Genomic DNA, 26,537 nt, shown 5'->3' with positions numbered 1-26,537 from the left:
AGTGAAAGAGTTTTTAAGCCAAACCTTGGGTGGGAAAAAGTAATTTACTCTTTGAAAAATCTTACCTATTAGGTGGCTGATAAGATCAGCAAATCATTTTAATTTTTCCATCTTTACTATATCACTTTTAATCATCATAAAGATTTTAAGATTTTATTTTAATCTGATAGTTGGTTACACCTCCTTCAGCTCAAATCTGAAGAAATAAAGCTCAACCTGGAACAGTAGATAGACAAAATTATTGAACCTGATTGAAATCTACAAGCCAATGATACGAAAAAACTAACAGGTTCTTAAGTTGGCTCAAGTACATGTCAGAAATGGGAGGTTTGCAAATCCTCATGCCTTCAGTGTATGGTTAAGGAGGAGTGGGAGGAACAGTACCACCCGTGTCAGAGAGGTGCTTTAGGGCCCATTAACCAAGATTAGCGCTCCATGCTCTATAATTGATTAGAAGAGGCCACATGAATTAAAGTGAGTTAGCCTAGTCATATAGCTGCAAGTACCTTTACTAAAATAGATGGTTCACATGGACAAAGGTAATAACAATCTCCTATCCCTCTTCCTCGCATTTGCCTGCCTATAACTTCTTAGGTGTAGCAGAAGGAAAATACCAAGGCACAAAATGAAGAATGAAATCCATAAGTGCCTAAAGTAAAAAGCCACATAGGATGATATGACAAGCATGCTAAACAATAAGGCCCAAAAGACAGCTACAGCAACATCACCCCTGCATGAAGTAAACACAAAATTTTCACATTTAATGAATCACAATCATATAAAGATCCTTAGGATACTTTAGACACTAAAATAAGGTAGTTATAAATCTGAATAAATATAGAAATAAACATAAATGGTCCAATGACGTATTGAAACTCAACAGGCTATAAGAATATCTGAGTGAAGAAATGAATCAAATGGGCTAGGGGAGTGGACAAGTAAAACTAAGATTATCCTAATCAGAATTAAATTAGCAAAAACTGTGGCAGCACAGAATGGCATATTGAAATTGATTGTTTGGTGCTTACATTTTGTCATCTAAGGAAAATAAAAAAGCTTTAAATCTATAATGAAATAGTCTAGCACACACAAATCCATCAAAACTAAAATGATTGCCCCTATCAAATTTATACGTATTCCTCATTGCCATTCCTTTAGTTGTACTTCATGGATTACATAGCTGCATCTTTAGCATGTTAACTATTGCTGGCTGTAAGTTGGTCCGTCTCTAACTAAAAAGGTGGTTAAAGAGATTCAGGTATCTAGCTTAGGAACTTCTATATGAAAATAACAACAAATACCAACCGTTCTTTACAGGTCTTAGCATATAGAATTCTTTCCTAAGTTCCCAAGATGCAGGAGTAGATGTATCAGTTAATGTTTAAATATTATAATTTAACATACAAACTTAAGTTTTTAGATTCACAACTATTCAACCTAATATCAAAGCAGTTTGAACACTGGGTCCTGTTTCCAAATCCTGAATCTTTCCAGCCTATTAACCAAATACCAATTCGATATAAGGCAGGTCTGTGTTTGGATCCACATGCAAAGCCTGTTAATAAATCAAGCCACACATGTAACAGACTACTTGAACCTTAAAATCCTCAAGTTTATACCTGGATGAGACAAAAGTCATCTCCATTAGTTGGGAATACACAGTCCATCAATAAGCCAGAATATAGGAGGATAAAGGGTAAGGATATGGTGTAACTAAACTCCACCAAAATACTGACCAGCCAAAAATTAAATCCCATATTAATCAACCAATAAATAGAGATACACAACTTCTTAAATTTACAGCGTAGAAAAACATGTTCAAGCACAACTTAACAAAATTATGTCTGCTGCTGCTAAAAAGAAGACTATACTGAAATCACTCAAAGCAAATCATGCAGCACATCACAAAATCAACAAAAGAAAGGCTCAAATCAAGTTATCTGCAAACCGTTTCCAACTATTTGGACTCCATAGCAAGGAACCTACATGCACTGACTATTAAAGAAAAAAATTTTCTAACTACATTGATTAAGAACTTCAAATTGTTAAAGATCACAAAACATTACCAATTACAATACTTACCACTGAAAAGGGCATAGATATTAGAGACTTTTAAAACCAAAATACAAAATTGAATAGAACATCACAGACTCTGAAGTAAAGCAACTGACTCAGCTTCACTGTAAGGTTGAGCTACAAGCCAATGCTTTTGGTTCCGTAAATGGCCGCTATAGGCATCCTCAATATGCAAGCAGGGAACCGAAATCAATTCTTTCACATATTTTAAGATAATTTTCTCTCTTTACTTTAAAATTATGTCCAAACTACATAAACTCAAGTCTTAATTCAATGAAAACTTGCCTCTTTTGTATTCTTAATAAACTCAAGTCTTAATTCAATAAAATATTCTTAATTCCTCAATTTCAATATTTCTGTGATTGCAACACTACTTACGAATGAAAAAGCCAATTTTGGCTATAAACAAAATACGGCTTTCACAATATTCATCGTCCTGTATCTACGAAGAAGCTAATTGACAGCCTATGATTTATAAAGACAAAAATAACCAGCCATTCATCCGTGTTCTTGAGTTATAGTATCACCAAAAGACTTCTAATAACACAAAATAAAGAAGAAAATAAATTTGGATACCTAAATGCTTAACTAATAAATCAACCTAAATTTATAATTAATACAAAATTAGATATGCAGAGAGTTACCATGTTGAGAGAAGAGGTTTAGGAGAGAAGACAGTGAGAGCTGGACACTTGTGTTGAGATCGGATCTGGTAGTCTCTGAGTTGCTCCACGAGTTTAGAACGAGTTATCATTTCTTCACGCACCTTCAAAACTTAAACACTATTTCCTAAATAATGTATGAAATACTTTGATTTGATAAAACTGTTGATTGGAGATGAGATTTTGATCGTTGAATTGAATGGCTTAAATAATTTAGTGGATTTTCTGCTGAATTTCCAAGAAACTGCCGTTTTGTTAACAATAACATGACTGAAAAATTTAAAAGAAAAAGTCAAAATGATCCGCCAGTGTAAAAGGTGGATTACCATTTGAGGCAAAATTAATTAATACTATTATTTTATTATTGATTAATAATCTGAAAAAAAAAAAAAAGTTGACAATGTACTCTAATACCGTAAAAGGAACTTAATTAAAATAATAACTACAGAATTTTTATACTACATCAGTCAGAAGGAGTGGAAGCCACCATCGCCGTTGAGGAAGAGGATGGCTCAGCTAGAGCTAGTCATCAGAAAATAGAAAAAAGGTTTTGAAATCTTAGAGCAAAAAATAAATTTTTTAAAATTTAATTCTAGCAGGAATTATTAGTTTTCTATGTTAGAGAAGAAAGTGATATAATTTTGGTAAGGTTTTAAGGTTTAATATTGTTTGTACGGCTGGATATGAGTCGAGCTGAGCCCAAACAGAGCCAGCTCGTTTTTAGCTTGTTTTCAATGAGTCCAAGCTCTGGCTTAGGCTCGTCGAGCTCGCTAAACATATGTTCGTGTTTGACTCATTTCATAATTTTAATATTCGAACTCTGCTTGTACTTAGCTCAGGTTTGTGTGTTCAAGCTCGAGTTCGTTTTGGCTCACATTTTAGGTTTAATAGCTTGGTTTCAGGCTCGTATTTCAAAAAACAAATTATGTCGTTTACTCCAAGTTAAATATTTTTTCATTTGAGTGAGTCAGCTCGCTTAACCGGTGTTCAGATTCTGGCTCGTGTTTATTTTTTGCTTAAAATTCAAACTCATGTTCGTACTCGGGTCGTTCAAGGCAAGCTCAGGCTCGGGCTCATTCAAGCAAAGCTCGTTTCGAGCCCGAACAAGCTTGTTTCGAATTCAGCCTTAGTTGTTGGGAACAATTATATCTAAAATAAATTCTGTGAAATTTTATAAATAATAAATTTACGTATCTAGATTTGTGTTCTGATGAAGTACAACACAAGATGTTGACATTAGTCATTTCTACGACCTAATTTGCTTCACATAATACATTTTGATGAGAGACAAGAGCTTTATGTTGGGTGGAGAGGAAGACTTTTCTTCTTTTTATAAAAATAACATAAATTCTATTTTGAGGAGATCGTTTGGACTTTAAATAAAAGTCAAACTATCAATAACTCTCACATCAACTATCAATAGCAATTAGTTAAAATAAATCAGATCGGAATAACCTATCATAAATGAATTAGACTTAATAAATAATAAAATAATAATTTTATCTTTACGTCTAATCAAAATTTTTAATAGAAATTAACTTAAAAACTAGTGTTTGAGTTTTTTAAAATCTCACTGATATATATTTGTTTTTCCGTCAAAACTTGGGTGGGAAATAGTCTTTTGGCCACTTATTTATGATTTTGCATGTAACTAATTCCAAGCTAAAATCTTTCATCACTGTCACCATGTTCTAATATTTCATTCTTTTGGGCTTAAATTGTAATTAAAGGAGAGATTGCATTACGTAAATAGGTTGGTTGTGATACGTTACCGAGACAGATCGAGAAGTAGTGATTCATCTCGATCAACGAAGAATTAGTTTCTTCTTGCAGCAGGCGAGAGAAAGAAAGAAAGAGTATGGGAACGAGAGATCTCGAACGACTGATTCCAATGACGGTTGTTGTTGATAATGGAGACTCTGTTTCATCAGCCGCCGCTTCTTTATCTCATCAAGCTTCTACGGGGAAAGAGGTGATCTCTTTATCAAAGTCTCTGTGTTACCTCCGTTTTTTAAATTGAATAAGCAAAGATAATTTTGATCGTCTATTTTCATCACTCAAAATACTTTGCAAGCGATATTTTCAACTGTGAAGAGACGAGGTACTTTAGCTTCTAGGTAATTACAGCATGCACTAATAAATGTGTGGTAAATGCTTTTAGCCTCATGAAATTCTTGGGTAAGGAATGCTGAAGGAGGCGATCAATGTCAATGATTTGCTTGTGGAATTATGAGTTTTTACTTGCCTTTCGAATAATTTTATCAGTTGGAAAGTTTGAGAAGCGTTTTATTTTGCATACCTGTGCAGGCATTCTCCAAAGTTATCCGTAGTTGGGCCTCAAAAAAGTTCATGACGGGATGGTCAGTCATTGTTGATAAATGTTTCCTTCTTTTTATTCTGCAAAATGTACAATAGAAAATTAATATATGGACGCATGATACAAAAGGGTGAATATAATTAATTTACGGTACAAAAAATAATAGGTGAACTGATGAATGGTGAAGGGATTCAGTTCAGAAAACAAAGAGAGAAATATAATAGATGAAGTGATGCAGAAACAAACGAAAAACAATAGATGGAAAGCAGAAAAATATTCCGTTGCCGGGAATCGAACCCGGGTCTTTCGGGTGAGAGCCGAATATCCTAACCGACTAGACTACAACGGATTTGAGGTTCTCCTCATAAATAATTTTACATGTTTGTTAGATAAGTAAAGTGACGCTTAGCCTCTGCTTCCTCTTCCTCGCTGAGCCCTGCGGATTTATTTCATTTTTAGTTGCATAGACAAACATTTTTGTTAATGACCAAAGTGAGCTATTAATTGAAGGATAGACATGAAACTGCTTAATGCTCTAAACCATGCTGCACTTCCACTTTAACATTAGTCCACCAAGCTAGTCACTGGAATTCTGCTGGGCCTAGCTGCCATAAGAGGATCACAATAGCAGCAAGGTTCCCCTTACGGGGACTTGTGAAATTTGAGTAATATTCAGGCCATGGACAACACCAATTTAAGATTTCTGCCTCTTGTATGCTGATGGTAAAATGTTTATTGAAACTGAAACTTGAAAGGCACTTCTTTGGACTAAATTCCACAGTTTTCTTACTGCTGCCCCAAGAAAAAGTAGCAATGGTAAACTTTATGTATAATTAAAACTAATTGTGATTTATCATTCTTCACCTTATTTATCTTCCATTTTCTACCAAAATGTTGTGAACTATATCTACCCCATTTTATTGTGTTTGTTTAGTGACAAGTGATTGGTATTTTTCTGCAGTGTCATCTTGTTTCCTATAGCTATCACATTCTATACCACTTGGTGGTTTATTCATTTTGTGGATGGAGTCTTCTCCCCAACATATACTCATCTTGGCATCAATGTCTTTGGTTGGTATATTATCTTTTCTGCTTCTTTGATTTTAGTTTCTGAATTTCACTTTCCCTGCCTAACTACATTTTATGAAGTAATATTTTGTTACACTTTTTATAACTAATTAATTTGCAGGTCTTGGATTCATGACATCTATAACTTTCATCTTCGTGGTTGGTGTCTTCATGTCCTCATGGTTGGGAGCTTCTGTTCTTAGCTTGGGAGAATGGTTTATCAAGAAAATGCCTCTCGTTAGCTATATTTACACTGCCTCAAAACAAATAAGTGCAGCAATATCACCAGGTGGGTATAATGAGATTAATTTTTAGTTTCAGCATATAGAAGCCAACAGTGTTAAGTCCACTGTCTGTTCCAGATCAGAACTCACAAGCTTTCAAGGAAGTTGCAATTGTAAGGCATCCACGAATTGGAGAGTATGCAATTGGCTTCATCACATCAACTCTTATTCTCCATGGAAGCTCTGGTGCAGAGGAGCTCTGCTGTGTTTTTGTGCCCACCAACCACCTTTATATTGGAGACATCGTTCTAATCAGCTCAAATGACATTCTTAGGCCTAATCTCTCTGTTCGAGAAGCAGTTGGTAAGATTTTTATTTCTACCTCAATATAAAAGAAGAATAAATGTATTAAATTTTCTAATATAACAAAAATCTTGTTCAACATTTGGAGCAGAAATCGTCATCTCCGGTGGCATGTCAATACCTCAGGTATTAACTACCCTGGATGCACAAGCTGTTCGACCAGCAGGATTTAGAAAATATGCTGTGCCACAGGTTTAACGGTGGTTTTGCACCTCATAAAAAGTGCTTAAAGAAGTTCTACTTGCACCCAAATGAGCAGATTGACAGTAAAAGGATGCTGTAAAAAGGAAAAAAAAGTTTTGGCTGAGAAGTTGATGCTTCCAAATGCTTTATGAAATCTTGGCTATTGAATTCAGACTAGAGATGGTGGCTTGCCAAAAGGACTAATGTCACCGACCATCTTTTCTTTGTTTTCCTTCTTATTCCCTAAAATGTGATTTGTATTCAGTAATTGATAAAATTGGCATGTATTAAGTCAAAGCCAACGTGTATGGTGAAATCCCACAGAAAATATTCCATCAAGTTTAGTTCTGTCGGCACCAACAAGCTTTGGCCCAATTCATAATTTAATTTCAGTGGTAATGGATTAGTTATGTTATGAAGTAATATTCAAGGGCATTTAACCAAACAAGGGGCACAGATGTCTTAAGTTTATAACTATATTCAAGAATATTTAAGTAAAATTATTTATTGGTATTTTTTTGTTACGTTTAACCAAACACAATAATTATTTATACTTATCAGATTTTATCAAATATAGTAATCATTTATATCCAGTAATCTTCTAAGTAATCTATCTTCAAGGTAATTTTTCTATTTTGATAATAAAACATTACTCAAACCAAATGCCCCTTTAATATACATTTTTGGGTTTTTTTTTTTTAAATATAATTGATTTTTTTGGTTTGTTGAAAAAATATAACTGAATTTCTTCTCCTTTTTTGCTGGTTTTGTTAAGCATATATAATTGAATTTCTTTATTTTTTTTTATTTTGACTTGTTCAAAAACATAATTGAATCTCTTGATTTTTTTTCCTTTTTCAATATTATTAATAATTTCCAAAAATTGAAATACAATTCAATCTTTCACCTTAATATTTGTTAACATTTAAAAATGTCTATTAATATTATATTTAAAAATAATAAAAATTAAAATGTGTACGAAAACATATAATCTCACCTTTTTCTCATCAGAAATATCGAAAATCAAAACCTACATTTAAAATTAAATTCTATATGAAACATATTATATTCTTTTGCTTTTATAAGTTTTTTCTACAAAGTAATAAATTGTGACATCTCTTGCAGCTGTGAGATATCATTTAAAAAGATCAGCTCAAACTCGAAGATTGATGTTGGAAACAATTGTTATTTTGTAAATATGTGATTCTATAAAACAAAATTAATACGTGTCCGAATCCGAGTCTATTTGGGTTGTTGATTCAAATATACTGTGAGGATCCAATGTTAATTATTTCCACAACAATATTTGCCTCCATACGCTGCTATTCTGATATTATTTGGGAGACTCTCTGTGTATGTGTTGGTTTCTTGGGAGAAGAAGAAAGTTTTCTTCTACTATAAAATAGGTTCATCATTCCAAGGTAAGCAGTTTTGAACATACTTATAATTATCTAATTACTCTTGATAGTTAATACAAGCAACCAGTCTTGACCCATTATAGGTGGACCCAAACCCAAAAATTGTATTCTAAAAATTTTCAATTGTGAGATTCTAGATTTTAGATGGAACAAAATGTAGCAAAATGAAAAATTTAAGGTCTCAACTTGGCACATTATTCCCCAAAGATTGTCCTGCAGAAGCCATTACAAAAACTGTGCTGGGAGAAAGAAATAAAAAACATAATGAAACTTTGCTGTAGAAGTTTTAGCAGACATAGGCACAGTATATAATGTGATTTTGAATGTAGTGAGCTAACACTACTATACAATAGAATTCAGGATTGGTGGCACAGATTTTCAAATCCCATGTATTCTTGATTCTCCAACTTCTCAACCATGTTTTCAATGCCCACCCCACCTGCAGCATATGATCAGAAAATTCATAATTTTGCTCTCTCCTCCAGAAACTGAAATTAAACATCTTCAATTGAAGTTGCAACTTTTACCTAAACTGATGGCGCTCACAAAGATTGTCAAAGCCAGTATAAAAATTATTATTGATGTCCTGCCAAGGACTGCAATTATCTTTCTCACTACATGCTGACCAGTGAAAGCAGCTATTGTTGCAACTAAAGTAAAATAAGCAGCTGCAGACAATCAAGATAAAATTTTAACTCCTGGCAGCAAAGATCTACAATTAGTTTTTGTAGCAAGTGATTTTATTTGTTCTTTCATTTCTATCACCTACCATATGGGACAGGGAAACGGTTGATAAGATGGTATTGTACAACTGACATTGAAGATGAGAATACCATTGCAAATGTTGATGTGGCACTTGCTACCTGAAAAAAGTGCACAAATATTTGTAAATTAGGAAACTTCTTTAATTTTTTTCGTTACCAGAACCCTGCCTGTTTAGGGGTACAGGTAAACCTCCAACCCAGGTAATTTAAGGTTTGGCTTGGCATGACAATACTAGGTCTCGAACCCAATCCTTTCACTTAGGGAACAAGGGTCAGCTAGGAAACATATTTTTGACTATGGGAAATGATATGAAGCTTTTTGTCAGTGTAAAATGTATAGTTTTTAAAGTCTTCTGGTGACCAATTGAGAATAGCAGATGCATACCTGAGGTGGAATTCCCAGTTCAAGAAAAAGAGGTCCCAAGATAAACCCTCCTCCTAGCCCAAGTAATCCACCTACCATGCCAGCTACTATCCCACAAGAACAGTAAAATAAAATCTGATGTATCTTCCAATTTGTAATCTCTTTTCCCTTGGATGCAATCACCCTTTTTCCACTGTATAAGCATATGGCTTCAAAGAGTGTGACAGAGACAGCAATAGGTACCTACAAAATGCAGAATTCGATGATCAATTGATTTCATCATTGAGACAATGTAATTTTATATTGTTGAAGTCTCTATATTTTAAGTGAAGGCATCAGGATTTGTTTTTTTGTTCAGGTGCATCCTGGACAAGCAATTTTGGCTAGATTCGGATGCCATTTCATTTTTTTTCCCATTATTATCTCTTAGGGCCTTTGTTACTTTGTCTTGATTAAATTACTATTATGCTTACATTGGCAAAGTAAAGGAAATATACTAGGTTTGTATGTACATTCAACATTGTTTGAGGATATTAAAATAAAACTAATAAAATAGTCAGTGGGTTTGCTAAATTCTCAAGACACACTTTAGATTGTAAACCCTAAAAGCAAAACCATAATACTGTATGTGTCCCAAGTGATCAATATCTTAATAGTGAACTAAACTATTGAACCAAGGGTGAGACAATGCACTTGGAGACTAAGACTAAAATTACCAGAATACTCATAATCAAAAGTTTATATACCACGAATGCTTTTCTAAAATGCCCATTCATGTCTATCTTCATGCCCTGCTATCACTCACATTTAACAAAATGTTTGTTTTTGAACTTGTAGGAGCTTAACATTTAAGGTATAGGATGACATTGCTGGCGAGCAGTTTTCTTACGCTAATGTACAGAGAAAATTCATTGAAGCTCATTATTATTGAGTTGGGAGCACTTACTTGAAGGGAGTTCAGAATCCAGTATGCTATGGAGCAGGTTTTAACGTATTCCTGCACAGAGATTTATAAACAACTTAGGGCAAAATTATGGTGATTTCCAGTTGCAGACAACCGAACTTTTAGGCTTTTGGTTGCCAAATATATAAATTTGCTTGATTTTATAATTATTTATGAAGAAAAATTGATTACCTTAGCGATTTGTACAGCAAGAAAACCTATCCACACATACACAAGCAACGATAACTCCTTCCAGTAAATGTTTTGGAGGATGGGAACCTGGATAAAAACAATAACAAGTTCAACATATTATAAAGAATTTTTTGAATAGATATTGCCATTGTCATTTTCCCTACTAACCTCGTCATTTTGTGAGGCAGCCGGACCACTGGGTAGTCGTTTGTAATCTTGTTCTTGACCTTCTGTAGCTCAGCAGGTTAGCACAAACAATACAATGAAAATTTTATCAACGAAGCTACATATCTGATCAGTAAATGCAGTTTTACCAATAAAAAGAAAATTAAGTAGGGGTGTAATCTTGTTCTTGATCTTCTCTAGTATATGCAGTTTTACCAATAAAGTGAAAATTTTGTCATCTATGACAAAGCTTTAGAGTCTTTTTTGGGCCTGACTATGATGTGAGGCTTCTGTGGGGCGTGTCGTGTTATTGTCCGATTTGGCGCGTGAAATCAAAGTTGAAAAAATAGCTTAAAAAATTAATTAAATTAAAAATATATATTTGATTCAGATTAAATTACGGTTAAAACTTTTTATAAACCATTTTCACACATAAATATATAATACTTAATAAATAATAATAAAAATATAATTTTTTAAATTAGAAAATAAATATTAAATATATATAAAATAAATATATATAGACCAGTGATAAAATAAATATAAAATACAAGTGATTTGTTTAATTATTTATTAAAAAATTTTATCTATTAAATATAATTATACATATAAATAAAATTTTATATAGATGTATTTTAATATAATAAAATTAACGATTTAAGTCAGTTTAAAAGGCATTTAAACTGCAACGCAAATTTTAAATTGTTTTTTTTTTAATTTATTAAATAGGGAGATCTCATTTTATGGTTTAAAATGAATCAATAAAATTATGCATATTTACTTAGAATATATTAATAAATATATATTTAATATATATTATAAATTATTTATAATTTTAAATTAATAATAAAATAATATTTAATTGTATGATAATATATTTTATATATACATAAACCTATTTGTGTGACTCATAAAATTATATATACTTATTTTAGATATATATATATATGTGTTATCATATAATTAAATAATCTTGAACTAAGAATAAATTAATATTTAATTATATAATAACATATATAAATATATATATTTATATACTCAAAATAGATATATATAGAATTACATGGATGTAATACACATGCGCATTACTCAAAAACAATTATACCCACCCTAGGTTTTAGTACCTAGGGCTTCCGAGAGGCCTACGTATGGTAAGAGCACTCACCGATGAGTTTGGTCTCAGACTCCACCGCCCTGGCTGCTTCCTGTTAGTCGAATGCAAAATCTCAATTTCTTAATTAATTAATCCATAAAAGCTCGAGATTTATGAGTAGACATTAATACCTGCTTCATTAATGTCTCTTTTTTCCATGTTTCTATCCCTTTCATCAGCGCTTTTGTTGATGTGCCTGCAGCCATAGATAGCTGGTGTAACTTTCTTTACTAAGAATATAGTTTAAATGCTAACTATGACTAAATACGATTAACAGAAAGAGGAATTATTATGATTGAAGATCATTTGCAGTTACCCAAAAAGAGGATGATAAGTAGAACGGTGACCATCCAATCTGCAAACATGACATTGAAGGCAACTCCGATGCTGATTCCAAGCATGAGCATCGGCTGAAATAGCAATGCCAGGTCGTAATCTATGAGAGGCATATCCAGTGATGGGTGCCTCAGTCTCAGGTTGTAGTAAACTGTTGATCCAGCTGCTCCCATTATCATGCCTACAACAATAATACCCAATTATGTATATAACGAGATTATATATATCTACTTTGAAAACATGAATATAAATTTAAGAAAGGGATTACTGACATTTAGAAATGGCGGTGGCAGATTTGGGGTCAAAGCCGATGATCAAGGTGAGCATGGGGACAAAAATTCCGCCACCTCCAACTCCTCCAACGCTGCCCAATGCAGCACCAAAAAATCCAACTATGGATCCTACTACAATTTTCCACCCAAACTCCATCTCCTGCTCAACCAGTATTGAATGTGATTGATCACTTGTTATTTTATAACACAAAAATAGAAAAAGGTATTGCAAAGTCTAGCTAAAGCAAGGTGCAATAAGCTTGCCTATTGTTAGGATATTATTGCTTTACGATCAGAATTATAACTGATGAAACACCATAACTGTATCTAAGTGGAATTAAACTAGTGAAAAACTCACAGGCCAAACAGGTTCATAAGAAGACTCGCCACCCTGCCAAAAGAAGCGTACTGCTGTAAGCAAAAGCCCTGGTCTTATTTCTTTCTGATCACCAAAAACTTGATCGGGGTTTTTATCCTTGAGTAATCTCTCTGCGCTCACCATTTGTTGCATAATCACTAAACCCAGAAACAGCATGCATGCAGCTGCTAAAGCACCGCTGTTCCTCTGAGTTTGGGCCATTTAGATAGCTTCCAACTTTCAGGCAAGAAGTCAGTCAGTGTACAATGAAGATGAGCCTCACTATGTGATATATTTCTAGATTTTTAATTTATATGCCCTCGGTGTGACGACCACAGTTGCACAGAGGTGCAGGAAAATCTAGAGAAATGAGAAGTGCTCTTCTTTAGTACTTGCCTAGCTCCCCATTTATAAACTCTCTGTATTTCAATGACACGGAATGTATCACCCAGTAGTCCAGTCAGAAAGACGCGTTTTATTTTACAAATTTCAGAATCTTCTTCACCTTTCAACTGTTTCTTTCTTCATTTTTTCGTATTGGGGTGAAAGCAACTGCTTTTATCATCAATAAAAATTAAAACAAAAGCAGAAATTAAAGTAAAAACTTCAAAATTTCGAGTAATTCATGTGCATTTATCAATGAAACTCATTGGCCAATCATTGCTATAAATAATTACAGGTTTTAGTTATATTTCCCTATAATTCCTCATTCTAATTTTCACTGACCAGAATTCAAAGCTGATTCTAAATTTGGTTTTCTAACGTCACCTCTGATCACGTTGTCGGTAGTAACATAGGCAATATTTCGAACCATTTAGGACCAGTAATGTTGAAGAGTAAAACTCCCAAGCCTAATAAATAGAATATAAAACAGTGATATATAAATATTATGGATTGAACTTTAATACAAATTGATTAATTTTAAATAATTAGAGTTTTAATCTTCACATTTATAAATTCAATATATATTTTCAATATAGTATCAGATTTACACTTATAAGCCCAATATATATTTTCAATATAGTATCAGAGCGCAAGTTAAACGGCGAATTTAACAACTTAAAGTGTTTCTGAATACAAATGACAACGTATCCAACCAAAAATCAACTGAGCCAACGACATATTTAACAACTTAAGTGATTGCATTTAAACGAAGGTGTTAGAAACTAAAAGTTCAACATCTAATAAATAGAACATAAAAAAGTAGTATATAAATGTTATGGATTAGATTTTAATACAAATCAATTGATTTTATATAATGTGAGTTTTAATCTTCATACTTATAAATCTAATATATATTTCTGATAAGTAAATATTTACTAGGACAAACAATATTCAACAATTTTAATAAATATTCGTACTTAGAATAAAACTATTAGTATAAATAAATTATATAAATTTATTTATATAACTTCAAAAAATAAATTATAATTAGATGATGTAATTATTTATTTATTTTATTTTAAAATTATTTAATCAAATATTATACCTTTTATTAAAATAAAAAAAAATTTACAATGTATCGTAAGTATGGTATTACTATGCATGTTTATTACCAGTTTTGTACCTTTTACAATGAGAATTGACTGTCCTCAAACTTGTACATTTCTGTCGTCTGCAAAGGTCTTTCATTTAATTATTATATATACATCCAAATGCTGAATCTTGTCTTCAGCTCAGTAATTATATTCCTCAACAGCAGGGTTTTATCTTCATTCTTTTCACTCTTACTGCTTCTTGAAGTTTCTTCGAAGTTATTGTCAAAATCACCGTCCTTGAATTGCTGCATGTAAAAACACAGTAAACAAGTTTTCCCCACCATACAATTCAACTCTTTATCTTTTTAAATCCAGCCCTGAGGAAATTCTATGAATCATGGAAGTTTCACAGCTGCTTCCTTTTCTTAGCTTCTACAATCACATTTGCTTGTTATTTTTTGTTTTGTTGTTAGTATCTAAAATCAATATCAAGCAACCTAAACCGAACAAAGCTCTCACTGGAGGAAATTTCCAGGAAGCAACATAACTTCAGAAAGAAAGCGGTGGGGTAACTGTTAAAAATTTGAGTAAGAGGCGCAAGGCCATGTGGACCTAATGACACACTATACTGCTATTAAGCCGATTAAAATTAAACCCATGAAGCTTCATGGCTGCTTCTGCTTGTTGGTCTTGGCTTCTTCATCACAGTTTTATAATTTCCATTTCCCAAAAGGAACAACTCCTAAATTGTTGTCTTTCAAGGTCGATTCACTTTTATCTTCATTGTTTCATTTATACATCACGTGTTCTTTAAAATTCAAGACTCAATTCTTTATTGTATAATCGTTAACAGGTATTCATTTACGCATATTATCGTATGATTAAGTGTTAGTTTATTCTTAATTTAATACATTTAATTACATAATAAAACACGTGAGTACACATGATTTTATTCAATTTTTCATACAAGTAGTAAAGGTTTTTTTTTTTACAAAACATACCCCACCCCTGAAATTAAAAGTACTCGTCAGCCCACCAACTTTGGAAATTACAAGATAAACTCCTCCCGTTTCTTCTGTCTGTTGGAAATTGGATCTTATGGATTCTATTGTGATTAATAATTTTCCCTTTCTTTAACTTAAATTGCAAATTAGACGTTACTCTAAAGAAGGATTCAACAGGGGCATTGAATTGATACCATAAAACAAATCAACCTAAAATTGAATCATCTTTGATCACATTGGCTTAAAATTTAGATGTGACATATATCTTATTTTATTTTTCTGATTTCCATTAAGATTTTTAAATGATCGTACATACCTAACTCAATTTAAAATGACCAGTGAAGTTTCAATTTTATAGCTCATTTTCTAATACACGAAAGGTAGGCATCGTTGCATGAGAATAGTTATGTGTTCCCTTGTCTTTGCCAAGAAGATCAGTAAACATACCTACTTTCGTTGTTTTTTTTCAGCAGACAGACGCCACATACATGACATATACCTTACATGAGAGTTAGCTCAGATGCTAGAAAACCCCAAAATCGATTAATGGACCCTAGAATGAGGCCCCTTTTCGGAAATCTTACAGGTTGTTTGGAATCCCCGAAATGTGGGTTAGGTTGGAAGAAATTGTTGGTGGCGATGGGGGACTGAACTCTTGGGTTGGCATCATTCAAAAGGATTCCCTCCACAGTAGTTGATTCATCAGTAGATTTGGACGATGAGGATTTCGATTATATATGGCAAGTACCAAATGATCGCTTTGGTATAAAATTCCTCACCCTAGCAACAAACAAAATTAGGTGCGCCCATTGCCAATGAAATCATAGAATGCTCATTCAAAGTATACAATACTGGTCTACCAATTTCTAAACAATAACACTATCTTTAATGTATCACTATATAATTGAATATTATTTTATTCTTAATTTTTAACTGTCCAATCATATGATCACACATCGTTATTTATACATATAATACTACTCATTTCTAAATTGGTAACTAACCGATACTAATTTTGATTACAAGTTAATCATATAGCTGTAAACTGGTTCACCCCAATATTCCAACAACATGCATGTTGAAATCCCTTTTAACTTCAACAATTTTTGTGTACCGCAAATTCAAAGGATGTTTTTCCCTCTGCATTGATCTTACTGAATTTTGTTAACAGAAATTATAGATGTAATAAAGAAAAGGGTGCCAATCAAAAGTTAAAAAACAAAAAAAAAAAGGAGCCACCATAAATAGATGTAATAAAGAACAAGTGCATCAGAACATCTAGAAACATGATAAGGGCTCTTGAACAAAACACAAATCTGACTGCCATCTCCGAAAAGATAATTCTGGCTTACATCTTAAACAATCTTAACTCCTTCATACGATAATGCAAATATAGGGACATATCAAGATCATAAAATAGCGACAAGTAAACTCCTATAAACCTTACCTGCACGTTCAAAGTTTCAGTAAACTCTAGCTTCAGAGCTACACTAGGAAAGTGACCTTCTGAAATTCAGTATTCACGGTCAAGATCTCGAGTACGCTCCCTGTCCTGTGACTCAGACACTGCATGGTCATAATGGTAATCATCCTCCATTTTATCATATCGATCATGATCATTGTCATGATACTGATTATAATGATCATGGTCACCATGAGCATATCCTCGATGACGTTCATAATGGTCAGGGTGTTCATACCACTCACCATCATCCTCATCACCATGATCGTAGTTTCTTTCTCCTTGTCGATCTCGATCACGTTTTGATTCAACAAGATCATAGTCATCCCTATCATGGGAATATCCACGGTCATGCTCAAAGTCACCAAGTTCATAATCCCTGCCCTTGTCACGAATGCGATCACGATCACGATCACGCTCACGCTCCCTGTCACGGTCGCTTTCTCTGTCACGCTCATGATCACGTCCACGATCCCGACCACGATCATGATCACGGATTCGATCACGTTCTCTGTCACGGTCCCGACCCCGGTCTCTCTCCCTCTCCCTTTCTCTATTCCTATCACGATCTCTATGGTGTCGATCATCTCTGTGATCACGATCCCTTGGCCTATCATGGGAGCGCTCACGAGACTTCTCCCGTTCCCTGTCTTTGTCCCTTCCTCTTTCACGGGATCTTTCTCTATCCAAGTCATTATACAAAATCAATCACATACATGACACCCAAACGTTAAGCATTTAAAAATCTTCAAACAACTTAAATGGCATAAATATTCCATGACAAAGGCCTTAAGATAAGAATTCGTCCTAAATCTCCACAGTAGATTTCAGTAAACAGAAAATTTCTAAACCAAAAGATTTTGGGGGGGCAAAAAAGCCTTTTTGTCAAAGAAATTATTTTACAAACAAAATAAATGGTACCGCCTAAAATAAACAATAAGATAAGCAGAAAATATAGGTAAATCTTACTGATCACCATGACGATCCTCTCGTATCCTAGGCTCCTCAGACCGAGATGGTCCTCTTGATTGCTCTTGCTCCCTGACAGGTTAAAGATGATTAAGGAAAACATGTTGCATTTCACCCAAAAACAGATAAGAAATCTTTTTAAAGCACATTCTGAATGATATTGTTAGAAGTAATCATGCCCTGCACCATAATATTTGATATTTCAGAGAGTTCATCATATGATGGATGCAAAAATTAATAGATCAGTCATCATGTACAAGAATCTGATGCATGGTTGCAGTTGGGGTAATGACCTTCCAGAATACTTTTGATTAACTTCTTCACCTCCAACCCTGGTTGTTCCAAGTCCACCACCTAGCCTGCGAGGACGCCAATTTGGAACCGTTCTACCACGCTCAACATCCACAAGCACCCTTCTGCCATCAAGCTTCCTCCCATCAGCTTGTTTGTATGCAGCTGTGAGATGTACAGGAGAATGCTTTTTTATAAAAGAAAAGCCAAAAGCATATTAGATTGACACTAATGAGTGCACAATACAGAAGCAAACCTTTCATATCCCGCGTGTGCATGTATTCAATGAATGCATAGCCTTTGGGTTTATTTGTCTCTTTATCAGTAACCAAACGGACCTGAGAAGCTCAAAGAAAAAGAGAAAAAAATATGAACCACAGTTACAGGAGAAAAGTAGACCTGAGAGGGGTCGGAAATTCATAACAAACACTTTGAACTTTCTGTAACCAAGTGACAACTCTACACAGAGATAGAAATAGTAAATCCTAAATGGCACGGCAGACAGGCAATAGGCCTCTTTAGCCGTGCTCACCTTTCAATCATAGGAATTGCCTTGTGAGATGCATCACCACCACTGCTAGAGTTGCAGGTTAACTGATGTATTGTAGCAAATTTACCAATTGTTGAACATACTAGACCTCCCCTTACCAGGGAATAAATTTTTTAAATGACAAACTGTTGTAGATAATATAGATAATACAGAAAATACCAGTACATCTTCTCAACTGCTGATAGGTTTTTGATAGCCTTTAAAGCCAAAAGTAAAATTTAGTAGCAAGTAATGCACACTATAAATTCAAATAAAAGAGAAAGAGATGCTAATACTCCCTACATATTTTACCCACTGCAGGAAAAAGAACAGATGATGGTCCCCTTTTGTAGCTCAAAAATAAAGGCCAAAAGGCACAGTGCATCACTGCTCCGCTCAACTTTAAATTTTCAGCCTTACTGTGCAGGATGAAGCACCATCTTTGGAATGGAGTTGTAAGAAAATGGGAACAAAAAATTCATTTGTGATACAGAGTAATAACCACACTTACCAGAGGTTGACTTACTAAAAAAGAATATCTAAAAAGAGGACAAATGCCTTTTCTCTCTATATTTTCCCAAAAAAATTGAAGAAAGCCCCTATCGCACAATGATTCCTATATAGAACTTTATCAAGAGTTATCAACGCACTGAACAAAAGCATGTACACTGTAACTGGCAAAGAGGCAGCTAACACCTTAGCCATTATTCCAACTTGCACATTCCATTCAATGGTACAGTAATGACCCGGGAGATGCCAACATTCTCTTTCTCACTATTAATATAGATGCTGGGCAGAACATACCCCAGTAATCACTAACTACACTTACCATTCATGAATTCTTGCAATAGTCATCAATTACTATTATTGATTACTTGGAGAAAGGGTCTTAAAGACGGCAAAAATAAAGGGAAAATTACACAAGCTTAAACTTCATAGCACGAAAAAAAAAAGTTATATTACAATTGAAAACAAAAAAACAAAAGAAAAAATTGCAAACACAAATTATAAAAGCCTCAAATCTTGATTTTATAAAAATAAACCATTTTGAAAAGAATAGAAAGAATAAAGTGGCACATAACCTCTTACCAAACCCATTGAAGATGCTCAAAAATACCTACCCTTTTAATTGGTCCATAAGACTCAAACTCCCTTTTGATTCTACTCTCAGTAGTCTCGTAACTCTGCAAGCAGACAAAATAACTAATAAGTAGTAAAGGAAAAATTAAGAAAAAGATGAAGAAAGATAAGAAGCGGAATATTTATCACTTACAAGCCTAGCGACAACCAATGTCTTGTATGGATCTCCTGAAATATTAGGGTCATTATTGGGGTCATCTGCAAAAACAACAAATATATTGTAGCTGAGAAGAGAAACTTTTAAAGACTTTGAAATCAAATCCACTTTCATACAAACTTTATAGAAGAAAGGTGGCATTACATTTCTGAAGTTCTTCAGCAGCCTTTTCTGCGCCTTTCTCTAGTCGTAGCTTATGGATTCTAGCTCTTCTTTGTGCCTAAAGTGAGATAAATGAATTAAACAAAAAAAAAAAAGAAAAACAAAGTTATATATACTTTTAAACCAAAACGTCAGGAAATATATCCAAACATTGGTGAATCTAAGTAATTATACTTTGAATTCAAAAAAGTGACACCTTGATCAGAAGAAAATTTAAAATTTATGATCTAATCACCATTTCTATGGAATACTTAATTATATGAAATCCTGCTCAAATTGAGCAACAAACCGGTATTAGCATTGATATATGAGAAAAGAAACATAACAAGGAGCAATCATAGATGTCTCATAAAATGCAGATTAAGAAATTGTGTAAGTTAAATAATAAAAAGAAGGAATTTTTATTACAGGAGTTTCAGGCTCTGGTACAGGTGGAGCATACTCAGGATCTCCTGGCTCAGCAAAGTTATTCACAAACTGTGCCATTCCTGGAACAAAAATTAATACAGCACTGCCAACTGAATTAATAACCTCTTATAATATCAAAAGAATACTCATTACAGATGGTATCATAATTATGTATGACCTGTAAGTGGTGGGCATTTTCTTTTCTCAATGACCGGTTTATACTCCAGCGGAGGTCGAGGGTCAAATAGCTTCAGAAGATTCGCTGTTAAGCCAGTAGGATGGCTTTGCCCAATCTGCGCAAAAACAACCAATGGAAATATGTTCCGCTCAAGAAAAAAAATTAAAAGAACTAGAAAAAAAATAATTCATGTTGTGTGATTGATTTGAAAGGAGGGGGTTCAAAAAGCAAAATCAATATAGAAACACAAATTCACTTTCTTGAAATCAGGAGAAGAACTTGAACTTGAATATGTTCTAGGTAGAAAGGAATGCTTACCAAACGGAAATGTAATCAAAATTAGTCTAAAATCTTTCAATTTATTATTCCTGTCACCTAATTTTGAACAATATATTCTTCATTATTTAGTAACCTATATACTGACACATGAATCCACAGGACCGATTAAAACCTAACCATTTGGTTAAAAAACTAAATAATATCAAAATAATATATATAGCACAAAATCCTTCGAAACTCCTACTGATTACATGATAAAACATATGGATCCACATTAATCTGTAAAAAAGATCAAATCACCTAAAATCCATCAGATATTAACTTTAAAACCAAAAACCTCAAAATTTTCATGAAACAAAAACAAGCCGTAATAAAACACTAACCAGCTTAAGCTGAAGAACATTAGCGCGATTCTGAGCTTTGGTACGGGCCTGAACGGCGGCGTTTTGATTGCGCATGAAGGGATCGTTGTAGTCTCCCATGTTGTAGGCGATCAAAGCTAAACTAGGGTTTTTAGAAGCAATCGAGGGTTTGATAATCAGATTCTTAAGAAGATAACATGAAACAATTCGATATCTGTTTATTAGGGTCCGGTTCTGTGAGTTCCGGTAAAGCGTGAAAATTGCAACCTGAAAGCGGCAGCCAGATAAGAGAGAATCGTGTACCGAAGGTATTTATAGACTCCGCGTGCGGGGTTCAGTTTCTTTAGCCATAAAATTTAGTTGATCCGCTGTCGATTGCACAAATGAGTTTAGTGCCTTAATTTTTTTTTTATTTAATCAGTAAAATTTATATCTTTTTTTATATTTATTTATTTTTGTATTATTTATACCCGGGACAATGAAAAAGAAAAATATTATATATAAATAATACGATTGATCTTATAATTATTAAAACAAATAAATTAAAATTTTAATTTTGATATATCGTTTAAAAAAATTTGAATTTATATTCTTTTATTTATAAAATCTATACTTTTATTATTTAAACTGTCTTTAGAGATACTTTAATATAATATTATTATTTATTCAAATTTATGCTTAAAATTGTATATTTATTAAATTGTGTTGTTGGAATACCATATTTGAAAAACTTAGTAGAAGTTATCCTACTATATTTTTTTTAATAGAAAAATAATTTATAATATTTCACTCTTATTATTTTTTTAAATTTTTTTCATAAATTTAACATCAAACAAAATAATAATTAAAAAAACAAAAATATTCAAAATAAGAACAGAAAAGGAAAACTTTATCAGTTGTAGAAACTATCAAATGTACAGCTGCCCTTTAATGCAGGGCCTACAGGCACCCAATCTATGACATCTAGGCCAGCTCACCTAAATTCAACCCCTCAGAAACAATTAAAACTGAAATGTTCAAAATTTTAAAAATGTCAATGAAAATTCAAACTCTTCCATTCCTGTAGTCAGCACTGGATCCTCCATACTCAAAGCTAAATTCTTGGCTACCCAAAGCTAACTGTCTAAACTTCTTCATGTCAGCAAAATATGAAGATGAACTATATTCAGTGCTTCCCATTGAAGCACCACAGATGGAGCTCTGTTTGGGCTTTACACCTTCATATTAGTCTTCCAGCAAAGAATCTCCTTCCAAGTGCACGAACGATCTGCCTTCCATTAATGAATTATTATGTGTTTGATTACAAGTGTAGCTCATAATTAACTTATCCCCATTCCCATATCTGGCTCATTTTCGGGCGCTTTCTAGCCTGAGTGTCGCACGCAAGCTACAGCAGCGGCTACCATGCGTGCCATTTCATGGGGTACATAGTTATTCCCCAAGCGAGGATCCACCAACTTATCATAGTTTCCACTCTCCATTGCTTCATTTGCAATTGGTCTAGCCCGTATATATGTTATGTGATGTCTTACCACTGTCAAATTTTGCGCAAAATAATGTTGATTCCATGTTGCAAGATACTTAATTCAGAACAGAGGAATTAACAAGTCCACTAAACTATCTTCCATCATATTTATATCAATAGGTCTCCTTCCAGATATGAGCTCTAAAAGCATAACACCATATGAGAAAACATCATATTTATATGTTAACTTGCCACTTGATGCATATTCTGGAGCCAAATACCTGCATTTGCACATTGCTGGCTTCCCAAATTAATGGCCTCAAAATTCAGTTCTGCATACTCTCTAACTTGCATGCAAGGAAATGTTGAAAGCCAGATTATAGCCATCTACACATATTTTGTAAATCAGAAGTAAATCCTACACATACATCTTTCTTGAAAATGATCTAAACTAAAACCTTAACCAGAATCTTGAATGATGTTATCTACCTGAAAGTACCCATGTTGCAAGTAGAGACATGAGTGTGGTTGTCAGTAGACAGTTACGCCAGTCCGAAGTCTGTCACGTGTATGAGGACTGCAGAATGATTGATTAGCTTGGTGAGCTTAATTAAGTATCATAGTAGATATGAAGCCATCATTATGGCTCCTGTTAGTCTACATTAAGCAAACTGATACCATGGCCTCAAAGTCGTTGTCAAGGAGAATATTAGCAGCTTTGATGTCTTGATGGATAATCCGTGGATGCCCTGCAAGCAACATTCCACAAGCAAATGAGACTAGAACATGCAGAAGAAAATGCAGAGAGACAGAGATAGGCAATGATTGTTTTACAATCTTCATGAAGGTAAGCAAGCCTTTTCGCAGACCCTAGTGCAACACGAAGCCTAGTAGGCCAATCCATGATGGGTCAATCCTTTCCTGCAACCAAAAATTGTATGAGGATAAGGCTGTAGATTTTAAACTTTCAGTAACTGCTTATGTTTCTGGGTGACAACACCAGAAACTCAAAGCAAAATTTTGTTAAATCAGAGATTAATTTTTCCCACTTGATTTTGTCTTCCAAGGCTATGAAATTTCCATTTAAGGTTTCCTCTTGTAATTCAGAGTATGTATTACCTGAACCTGACATTGGAGTTAAACAGAGGAAAGATGAAGAAAAAAAAAATTGAAAATTACCATGAAGAGGAAGTTCAAGAGTCTTACTGGGAAGAAATTCATAGACCAAAAGGCGCTGCCCACCAGTAATACAATATCCAACAAGTGATACAAGATGGCGATGATGAACACGGCTAATGATTTCAGCTTCAGTTTGAAATTCTCGCTCTCCTTGCCCACTACCCATGTTGAGGCACTTAACTGCAATCTCCTTTCCATTAGGCAACACACCCTTGTGCACATAGCCGAACCCTCCTTGACCCAACAGATTGGACTGCGCGAAGCCCGCGGTAGCAGTTGCTAGCTCTTCACACGTAAAAGTACTTTGGTTAAATCGAAGAGCAATATTTGGGGGTGAAGGAGGCACAGGTGGATGCAGTGGGCCAAAGTATTGGGAGCTCATTTATCCACTGCTTATCATATGTGGAGATGGCGGACGCCAGCCACCACCACCACCTGGTGGTGGTGGTGGCATCATACCACCATAACCTCCTTGAGGATGCCAGTTCGGATTTCCTCCCTGCCAGTTTGGATGTGGTCAATTATTATAATATGGATCAACTGCATACAAATCATGCAAAACTAATTAATTTTAATCACCATGAGCTTCCTTTCCATTGATATGCTAAAAAGAACATTTCTTGCCATACAAGGAAGGACCTTTATATCGGTTATCATAATATGGTGGCACTGGTTGTTGATGGTGCTGTTTCTTCCTCTTTCTACTCTTTAAAGCACAAATAACAATCGAAGCAATGAGAAGTAATCCCACACCAAGCGCTCCTCCTACCGTTTATATGAGTTAATTATCAAATGAGGAAGATGATGAAGATTTATGAGGCTTTGGTGATGAAACTTTCTTTGCTGATGAACCATGAAGCGGTGGAGGTTGAGTAAAAGTAGCGGGCAGCGTGGGTGGAGAATTAGTATTACCAATAGAAGTAGGAGGAGGATTCCGTTTAGGTGGTGACAATGAGAGTGATGAACCTAGAAGTGGCTTTCCAGAATCAGGTGGTGATGATGAGAATGGCGGTGATTTGAAAGGTGGTGGCGATCGGGGAGATGGAGAGGAAGACAATGAAGAATTATTATTATTGTTGTTGTTATTGTTGTTTTTATTTGCAGAAGAAGAATTATTGTCAGAATCCAGTGGGTTATCTGGAGCTGGGGCGTTGTTGCTCATTGTATCAGCTAAAGAACAGGAATCCAGAAAACTCCACCTCTCCCTTTTCTTCCCATGAAGACAAATGAAACAATTATCTTTTCAGGAATTGAATAAAGTCATGAAATGCAGAATGTAATGTCATAGAATGTTTAAAGAGTGTTATGTATAATATGGGATGATGTTCTTATGTTGTTTCTTCAACAACATGGACAACACAAGAAGCAATTAACATTATTCACATGCAAGACAAGCAATTACTTTAGTTTGGTATGGTTATTGTTTTTACCATTTCCTGTCGTGGAGAATTTTCTGTTTAAGCTATCACAACCTTTTACTTTCCTTCTAAGATGGCCTAATTCAAACATATATAAACTTTCTCCACCATATACGCTTGTAACAAACACTGATAAATTAGCCAACTACTTTTTTTACTAATTAACTGCAACATTGAGCTCTTGTTTGTTTCTTTTGATAGTAATCCATGATCTAAATTCGAGAAGTAATTTTGAGTTTCAAGATTGAATTTTCAGTAAATCATCATTCAAGATTGAAGTTTCAAACAATTCCACCTTCTGTTTTCTGATATGATAACCAATAACCCTCCTTGGGAGCAAAATTATCAAACTGTCATTGATATGGCATGTCACTATTTCCCCCACAACTTCAGATGTAAGATGAATTACATACTTCAGGATCATTTCGATATTCCATGAACATTTATTTTAACATGGGTTCTCCATCTTGCATTTGAGGAAGAATTTTACACAATTCCCCATCGATCCTTGTCAAAGAACCATGTGATCCAACATTCGACGGGATTGGCCAGATCCCATAGGGCACATTCTTCGTATCAAAAGCGAGATGTGGCAGTGGGCCAGCTTGGGCTGCGGTACTAATGCTGATCCTGACGTGCCCACCAAGCCCACATGACGAGTCGTGTCAAGGTTTACCACTCTACAAGTTTTTGTATCAGATTGATCCAGTAAAATCTCAAGGTCTGGGAAATGACTCATGACCTTTGAATCGTGCCCCTATAGACCTTTAACAGGTTGGCTCATAAGCTCTTAACAAATTGGCCTATGGGCCGACCCAAAAAATCAATTTTTTATTTTTTAATTATATAAAATTAATTTTTTTGTTTATTAGAGTAACAAGTTGTATTAGATGAACTAATATATCAGAAAAATTAATTAAAAAATTTTTAAAAAGTAACCAAATGGTATCAGATTGCCCCATGGGCATTACCTCTCGGCTTGGGGTTTTCCATGCCAGGCCAAAGCAGGCAGGGCCAAAAAAAGCGTGCCATGGACCAGCCGCACCCCTTTGCCATCTCTATCTGCACCAGTTAATATATTCCTATATACAACATTCTACATGTAGAACCCATTATGACTTGGCTGCAACACAACTGGATCACCGCATGCTGTATCAGCAACCTTCCAAGAGTTTGTGACTCTGATAAGAACACGTTC

The 26,537-nt window shown here is 34.2% G+C and overlaps 3 protein-coding genes, 1 long non-coding RNA gene, 1 other non-coding gene and 1 pseudogene across 6 annotated transcripts; 1 reads left to right on the top strand and 5 right to left on the bottom strand.

The window, feature by feature from the left end:
- Positions 1 to 125: 125 nt before the first annotated feature.
- LOC123219081 lies at positions 126 to 3,108 on the bottom strand. The gene is made up of 2 exons (XR_006502842.1): positions 2,721 to 3,108; positions 126 to 730 (listed from the first exon to the last, which is right to left on the bottom strand). It is a non-coding gene; the product is annotated as an uncharacterized LOC123219081 (long non-coding RNA).
- Positions 3,109 to 4,532: 1,424 nt separating this feature from the next.
- On the top strand, positions 4,533 to 7,185 carry LOC123194845 (protein LIKE COV 3-like). The gene is made up of 6 exons (XM_044608299.1): positions 4,533 to 4,710; positions 5,046 to 5,098; positions 6,017 to 6,126; positions 6,245 to 6,412; positions 6,486 to 6,710; positions 6,802 to 7,185. The coding sequence occupies exons 1-6, from the start codon at positions 4,597 to 4,599 to the stop codon at positions 6,906 to 6,908; spliced, it is 777 nt and encodes a 258-aa protein (XP_044464234.1). The 5' UTR covers positions 4,533 to 4,596; the 3' UTR covers positions 6,909 to 7,185.
- Positions 5,332 to 5,404, bottom strand: TRNAE-CUC. Its single transcript has one exon. It is a non-coding gene; the product is annotated as a tRNA-Glu (tRNA).
- A 1,283-nt stretch (positions 7,186 to 8,468) lies between the features above and the next one.
- On the bottom strand, positions 8,469 to 13,377 carry LOC123212746 (sulfite exporter TauE/SafE family protein 3-like). Of its 2 annotated transcripts, XM_044631928.1 has the most exons (12): positions 12,859 to 13,325; positions 12,501 to 12,660; positions 12,209 to 12,409; positions 12,024 to 12,088; positions 11,905 to 11,944; positions 10,743 to 10,804; positions 10,575 to 10,661; positions 10,386 to 10,436; positions 9,461 to 9,682; positions 9,081 to 9,174; positions 8,839 to 8,979; positions 8,469 to 8,750 (listed from the first exon to the last, which is right to left on the bottom strand). In XM_044631928.1, the coding sequence occupies exons 1-12, from the start codon at positions 13,078 to 13,080 to the stop codon at positions 8,668 to 8,670; spliced, it is 1,428 nt and encodes a 475-aa protein (XP_044487863.1). In that variant the 5' UTR covers positions 13,081 to 13,325; the 3' UTR covers positions 8,469 to 8,667. The 2 variants fall into 2 exon arrangements, with proteins under 2 accessions (XP_044487863.1, XP_044487873.1); XM_044631938.1 differs by lacking the exon at positions 8,469 to 8,750 and having other exon boundaries at positions 8,863 to 9,009; positions 12,859 to 13,377.
- Positions 13,378 to 16,639: 3,262 nt separating this feature from the next.
- LOC123220262 (U1 small nuclear ribonucleoprotein 70 kDa-like) lies at positions 16,640 to 21,660 on the bottom strand. Its single transcript, XM_044642364.1, has 10 exons — positions 21,299 to 21,660; positions 20,637 to 20,751; positions 20,459 to 20,538; positions 20,033 to 20,108; positions 19,865 to 19,929; positions 19,713 to 19,775; positions 18,319 to 18,400; positions 18,065 to 18,227; positions 17,772 to 17,843; positions 16,640 to 17,484 (listed from the first exon to the last, which is right to left on the bottom strand). The coding sequence occupies exons 1-10, from the start codon at positions 21,395 to 21,397 to the stop codon at positions 16,854 to 16,856; spliced, it is 1,446 nt and encodes a 481-aa protein (XP_044498299.1). The 5' UTR covers positions 21,398 to 21,660; the 3' UTR covers positions 16,640 to 16,853.
- A 493-nt stretch (positions 21,661 to 22,153) lies between these two features.
- On the bottom strand, positions 22,154 to 24,437 carry LOC123194696 (annotated as a pseudogene).
- Between the last annotated feature and the right edge of the window lie 2,100 nt (positions 24,438 to 26,537).

Source organism: Mangifera indica, chromosome 1 (assembly GCF_011075055.1).
Source record: "Mangifera indica cultivar Alphonso chromosome 1, CATAS_Mindica_2.1, whole genome shotgun sequence".
In the NCBI taxonomy this organism is placed as follows: Eukaryota; Viridiplantae; Streptophyta; class Magnoliopsida; order Sapindales; family Anacardiaceae; genus Mangifera; species Mangifera indica.
Note: the sequence above shows the minus strand (reverse complement) of the source record. Positions and strands in the feature narration are given on the sequence as shown.

What these genes read in the sequence shown, in the direction of transcription:
- LOC123212746 (XM_044631928.1), bottom strand. Translation starts at nt 13,080, where the DNA reads ATGGCCCAAACTCAGAGGAACAGCGGTGCTTTAGCAGCTGCATGCATG. An exon ending in ACTTATCATCCTCTTTTTGG is followed by an intron (nt 12,089 to 12,208) that starts GTAACTGCAAAT and finishes CTATGGCTGCAG; the next exon opens with GCACATCAACAAAAGCGCTG. An exon ending in AAGAGACATTAATGAAGCAG is followed by an intron (nt 11,945 to 12,023) that starts GTATTAATGTCT and finishes TTCGACTAACAG; the next exon opens with GAAGCAGCCAGGGCGGTGGA.
- LOC123220262 (XM_044642364.1), bottom strand. Translation starts at nt 21,397, where the DNA reads ATGGGAGACTACAACGATCCCTTCATGCGCAATCAAAACGCCGCCGTT. An exon ending in TACCAGAGCCTGAAACTCCT is followed by an intron (nt 20,109 to 20,458) that starts GTAATAAAAATT and finishes ATCTCACTTTAG; the next exon opens with GCACAAAGAAGAGCTAGAAT. An exon ending in GAGGATCGTCATGGTGATCA is followed by an intron (nt 17,485 to 17,771) that starts GTAAGATTTACC and finishes TGACTTGGATAG; the next exon opens with AGAAAGATCCCGTGAAAGAG.
- LOC123194845 (XM_044608299.1), top strand. Translation starts at nt 4,597, where the DNA reads ATGGGAACGAGAGATCTCGAACGACTGATTCCAATGACGGTTGTTGTT. An exon ending in AAAAAGTTCATGACGGGATG is followed by an intron (nt 5,099 to 6,016) that starts GTCAGTCATTGT and finishes ATTTTTCTGCAG; the next exon opens with TGTCATCTTGTTTCCTATAG. An exon ending in TCTTGGCATCAATGTCTTTG is followed by an intron (nt 6,127 to 6,244) that starts GTTGGTATATTA and finishes ATTAATTTGCAG; the next exon opens with GTCTTGGATTCATGACATCT.